At 37.9% G+C, this 6,000-nt stretch overlaps 1 protein-coding gene across 1 annotated transcript; it reads left to right on the forward strand.

The window, feature by feature from the left end:
• Positions 1-265: 265 nt before the first annotated feature.
• LOC131197043 (vomeronasal type-2 receptor 26-like) lies at positions 266-5,050 on the forward strand. The gene is made up of 4 exons (XM_058180641.1): positions 266-550; positions 1,158-2,021; positions 3,891-4,017; positions 4,152-5,050. Exons 1-4 carry the CDS (start codon positions 266-268, stop codon positions 5,048-5,050), a joined length of 2,175 nt encoding a protein of 724 aa, XP_058036624.1.
• Positions 5,051-6,000: the final 950 nt, after the last annotated feature.

Below are 6,000 nucleotides of genomic sequence, written 5' to 3' on the forward strand. Positions count from 1 at the left end.
TTATATTTGATTTTGTGAAAAACTTGTTAGAAATAAAATGTGGTACCACAAAAGAAGCACTATTTTTATTTCTTATAGCAGCTATTTGTTGCAGATAGCAATACTGAAGAAAAAGCAAATTGTTCAGCAATGTTAGAAAATCTATTACATTCCAACTTTCATCACAGAAAGAAATATTTGTTATTCATATAGAAATGATGCCACCTTATGAGAATTGTCAACTTCCTTTTTCAACTGGGGTATTTAAATCGTTTGCAGTATAATAATGAAGTTCTACCAGCACATCCTTGCCTTGGCCTTTGCTGTGAAAGAGATCAATGAGGACTCACAAATCTTACCTAACGTCACTCTTGGGTTCCACATCTATGACAGTTACTATAATTCAAGGATGACCTATCGCACCACTCTGGACCTGCTTTTCAAATCCCAGGATTTTGTCCCTAACTACAATTGTGATAGCCAGAAGAATCTTGTGGCTATCATTGGAGGATTGGATTTTGTCACATCATCATGTATAGCTGAAATTCTAGGATTCTTCAAGATTCCACAAGTAGGTCCTGAAAAGGATAGGAAGAAAATTCGTAATCTTTTCGTTGTTATGGAACAATTAATGCACATCAAAGATTAGGCTTAGGTTTCTGTTAAGATCTTCTGCATTGCTCAAAGGCTATTATTTCATTCATTACTGAAACTACAAAACCAAATACAGGAAGTGAGTATCAGTGCCTGAGCCACAGTGGCACAGTGGTCAGAGTGCAGTATTTCAGGTTACTTCTGCTGCCTGCTGGCTGCCTGCGATTTGGCAGTTCAAATCTCACAGGGTTCAAGGTTGACTCAGCTTATATCCTTCCGACGTGAACAAAATGAAGACCCAAATTGTTGGGGGCAATATGCTGACCCTGTAAACTGCTTAGAGAGGGCTATGAAGCACTGTAAAGTGGTATATAAGTCTAAGTGCTATTGCTATCATGGGTCTGAATATTTGAATGGCTTCTATTAAAACAATAGATCTAGTACATAAATTTAAAATAGTTCCAAGATATTTGTTTCTATATTCTTTAAAGAATGCTAGAGGGAAATGTTGCTTGTATGAAAACAAGGTAGGACATTAAATTTGATCTAAAGACTCATTAGAATACTGTTGGATTTTCTTTTAGCTGACCTACGGCTCATTAGCACAAGAAGACTTTCAGACCAGTAAGCTCGCTTCACTTTATTTCATGGTCCCAAAAGAGGACCATCAATACATTGGGATTGTCCAACTGCTTCATCATTTCAGGTGGACGTGGATTGGAATATATTCTGTTGATAACAACAATGGAGAAAATTTCTTACAGAAAATGCAGCCCTTACTTTCACAGAACGGAATATGCTCATCATTCATAGAAAGGCTTGCTCATCAGTTCCACTTTGAAACATTCCCAGAAGTTTATCACACAGTTTCCATTATTTCCATTAATATGATGAATAGCAAAGCCAATGTTTTTCTAGTCTATGGAGAAGCCTGGACAATTATATGGCTAAGAATTATCACATATGAAATAGATTCTGAAAGCAAGAAAACTGCATTATTTGGAAAGGTGTGGATCATGACTGCACAAATGGATTTTGCATTATCGGGCATTCAAATCACATCAGATCTCAAGATGTTCCATGGGGCTATTTCCTTCACTATTCATTCAACAGCAGTTGTAGGTTTCAAGGAATTTCTTAAGACCATAAATCCTCTTTCAGACTACAGAGATGGGTTTCGGCAGAATGTTTGGGAACAAGCATTTGATTGTTCATTTCCAAAAGCAGAGTTACAAGAAACGCAGAGTAGAAAATGCACTGGAGAGATGAAGCTGGAGGATCTTCCTGCATCTATATTTGAAATGGAAATGACTGGCCATAGCTACAGCATCTTCAATGCTGTTTATGCTGTGGCTCATGCTTTGCAGGCTCTACACATGTTGGGTTTCAATAGGAAGAAAACTAAGATGGGTAAAAAAGCTGGTCTTCCAAAACTGCAGGCTTGGCAGGTATTTTCATTCAATTGGACTCTTCTTTTATTTCAATGATGTAGAATTATCTTTTGAACCCATTGTGGAAACTCTTAAGATTTTCTTAAGTTTAAGAAAAATATATTTAAGTATAAGAAAAAATAAAAAGAATGAAGAATTTCGTAACATTTAGAAGAATTAATTGGTATAAAAACTTGCCTTCAGAAGTCCTGAGTCCTCCATAATTTGAGAATTTTATGAAGAAATTGGAGTCATGTGTCTGAATTGTTGTAGGGTCTTCTCCTTGGGCAGAGTGTTCTACTAGGAGACCTCCAATGTCCCTTCCAACTCTGTTATACTGTTCTGTATAAAATAGATACAGAAAAATCAGTTTCTGTTATTATGCTGTCATTCAGGTATTCTGCTTTTGTGGTCATCCAGAAGCTGCTATAAAAACCCTGGTTTAGGTGTCGGTAGCAATTATTTAATAAATCAACATAGCTTGCATAATAATAATAACAACAGAGTTGGAAGGGACCTTGGAGGCCTTCTAGTCCAACCCCCTGCCCAGGCAGGAAACCCTACACCATCTCAGACAGATGGTTATCCAACATTTTCTTTAAAATTTCCAGTGTTGGAGCATTCACAACTTCTGCAGGCAAGTCGTTCCACTTATTAATTGTTCTAACTGTCAGGAAATTTCTCCTTAGTTCTAAGTTGCTTCTCTCCTTGATTAGTTTCCACCCATTGCTTCTTCTCCTGCCCTCAGATGCTTTGGAGAATAGCTCGACTCCCTCTTCTTTGTGACAACCCCTGAGATATTGGAACACTGCTATCATGTCTCCCCTAGTCCTTCTTTTCATTAAACTAGACATACTGAGTTCCTGCAACCGTTCTTCATATGTTCTAGCCTCCAGTCCCCTAATCATCTTAAATAAAAGATAGTTAAAATGATCATTTAGATTACTTGTCATTGTCTCCTCCAAAAATAATCAATTCTCCAAGAACTTTCTGTGTGGCTCATGAACTTTTCATGAGTAACAGTTTAGCTTTCTGTCTCTAGTGGATATTTAGGGGAATGAAGTAGCAGTCCTTTTTAAATGTGGCATCCATTGTATGAAACAAACCTATGTTATAATCTCTACCTCTCATCTGTCAATCAAACAATGCTTGAGTGTTAGATTGTAAAATCTGGCTAAAAGAAATTAGTCAGAATTGAATATGTTGTCCCCTTCTCTCTTATATTGCTTTCAATTGTCTATTTCTTCTCTTTCAAGTAGCTCCATCCATTTCTTCAAGGTATTTCCTTTAACGATTCAGCTGGGGAGAAAGTGTTCCTGAATGAGAAAGGGGAAGCAACAGGTGGATTCGACATCACCAACTTGATCACTTTTCCAAACAGATCCTTTCAGAGAGTTAGAGTTGGAAAGCTGGATCTACAGGCTGCAAAAGGGAAGGAATTGTTCATTGATGAAGATGCGATTTTCTGGAACCCAAAGTTTAACCAGGTTTTGAATTATTGTATCAAACATGCTTTAATCCATTATGATCTGATACTGAACATAATCCCTTTAAAAATCCAATTTTCAGTTTTTTAAAAAAATAAACAGTGTCACACTCTATTCCAACGTTCTTGACTATCAAGTACTCATTAAACATATTACAATACAAAAGCCATATTTGCATACTTGGTTTGCATTTGCATTTGAAATCACAAGAGTGGCCTTGTTTCCATGAAAGTGTCACCCTCTGCAATTATTAACTCTCCCTGCCCTTCAAACAGGACTTTTTCTACATCACTGTCCTGTAAGCCGCCTTGAGTCGCCTTGGGCAAATAGGCGGCGATATAAATTTAATAATAAATAAATAAACATCCGTAATTTCAAATAATTTTATGATTATCACCAGGTTCATCCACTTTCTACATGTAATGACCCTTGTTTTCCTGGATCCAGGAAGAAAGGGATTGAGGGAAATCACTTTTGCTGCTATGACTGTGTTCCATGCCCAGAAGGGAAGATTTCAGATCAAAATGGTAGGTTATGTATTCTACTATTTTTTGTTAGAGTTAAGCAAACATTAATAAACTACCTGATGCATAAATTTAGTAAAGTTATTTTCAATATTGTGGAACGCAATGATGATAAAACTATTTTACTTTTCTTCCAGATATGGAACATTGCTTTGAATGTTCAGAAGATCATTATCCAAATAAAGAAAAGAAAGGACGTATCCTGAAACTTCTGGTCTTTCTGACTTTTGAAGAAACCTTAGGAATCAGTTTAGCCTCAGCAGCTCTTTGTTTCTTCTTCTTGACATCTTGGGTACTTGGAACTTTTATTAAGCACAGGGATACTCCCATTGTCAAAGCCAACAACCGGTCCCTCACCTACACCCTGCTTGTCTCTCTTCAGCTCTGTTTCCTCTCCTCTTTCTTCTTCCTCAGCCAACCTGGCAAAGCAATCTGCCTTCTCCAACAATCAATGTTTGGCATCACTTTCTCAGTGGCCATTTCTAGTGTCCTGGCCAAAACCATCACTGTGGTTGTGGCTTTCATGGCCACAAAACCAGGATCTCAGATGAGGAAATGGGTGGGGAAAAGATTGGCTTTTTCTATTGTCCTCTCATGCTCTCTCTTACAAGTATGTGTTTGTATTCTTTGGTTGTCAGCATCTCCCCCTTTCCCTGAGTTGGACATGCACTCCGAACTCCAAGAAATGATTTTACAATGCAATGAGGGATCAGCTTTCTTCTTCTACTGTGTCTTGGGCTACATGGGTATCTTGGCCATCGCCAGCTTTAATGTGGCTTTCCTTGCCCGTAAATTACCTGACAGCTTTAATGAAGCCAAGTTCATCACCTTCAGCATGTTGGCCTTTTGCAGTGTGTGGATCTCCTTCTTTCCAGCCTATCTGAGCACAAAAGGCAAAGCCATGGTAGCTGTGGAGGTCTTCTCCATCTTGGCCTCCAGCGCTGCATTACTGGGATGCATATTCCTCCCAAAATGCTACATCATTGTTTTGCGTCCTGACCTCAACTGCAGGGAGCAACTCACAAAGAGGAATTAGTACATCATGTGATATATCTGGCTCAGAGAAACTGCTACAAAAAGAAATATAAAGAATGCTGTCTATAGGAAACAGAAAGAATGCTATCTATAGGAAACAAATATTGTATAAAAATAATAGGAACATAGAAATGCTTATTTTTATCAAAGAACTATTTGTGTATGATATTTATGATTATTAAATTTATTACGATTGCCCATCTTTTCCCTGACCTTTTCTCTCTTTCAACATTCCAATGGAAACAAGGCTATGAGAATCCAGCTTTCCTGGTTAATCTTAAAATACTAGAGTGGTCATGTGACTGGGTGAGAGTAGCTTGGCCATCATGTGACTGGGTGGGCATGGCCAATAACAATAAATAATAGAAATAATAAACAAAGTATACAAAACAATAAGAGATACCAAAAACCAAGTTTTACACTTTACACACACACAACACAACACAACACAACTGACTCACACACAATGTAAAAGCAACTGCACTTCACCCAAAAGGGCCCCTGTAACAAGCAGAAACCTCACAAAGTCACAAAAATCTCAAAAACCAAGTTTCACACTTTACACACACACAACACAACACAACGCAACACAACTGACTCACCCACAACATAAAAGCAACTGCACTTCACCCAAAAGGGGCCCTGCAACAAGCAAGAACCTCACAAAGCCACAAAAAGCTCAAAAACCAACTTTCACACTTTACACACACAACAGACACAAAATGCCACATACAGCTTTGTGAGATTCTGTGTGTTTGTGTAGTTAGACTACAGAAACACACCACAAGAACAGTTTTTTCCCGAAGGCCATCACTCTGCTAAACAAATAATTCCATCAACACTGTCAGACTATTTACTGAATCTGCAGTACTATTAATCGTTTCATAGTTCCCATCACCAATCTCTTTCCACTTATGACTGTATGACTATAACTTGTTGCTGGCAATCCTT

The sequence above is a fragment of the Ahaetulla prasina genome, chromosome 4 (assembly GCF_028640845.1).
Source record: "Ahaetulla prasina isolate Xishuangbanna chromosome 4, ASM2864084v1, whole genome shotgun sequence".
Lineage (NCBI taxonomy): Eukaryota > Metazoa > Chordata > Lepidosauria > Squamata > Colubridae > Ahaetulla > Ahaetulla prasina.

Excerpts from the sequence above, each read along its gene's own strand:
- LOC131197043 (XM_058180641.1), top strand. The coding sequence starts at position 266 with ATGAAGTTCTACCAGCACATCCTTGCCTTGGCCTTTGCTGTGAAAGAG. Across the intron at positions 2,022-3,890 it reads CAAAACTGCAGGCTTGGCAG|GTTCATCCACTTTCTACATG; the intron begins GTATTTTCATTC and ends GATTATCACCAG. Across the intron at positions 4,018-4,151 it reads GAAGATTTCAGATCAAAATG|ATATGGAACATTGCTTTGAA; the intron begins GTAGGTTATGTA and ends CTTTTCTTCCAG.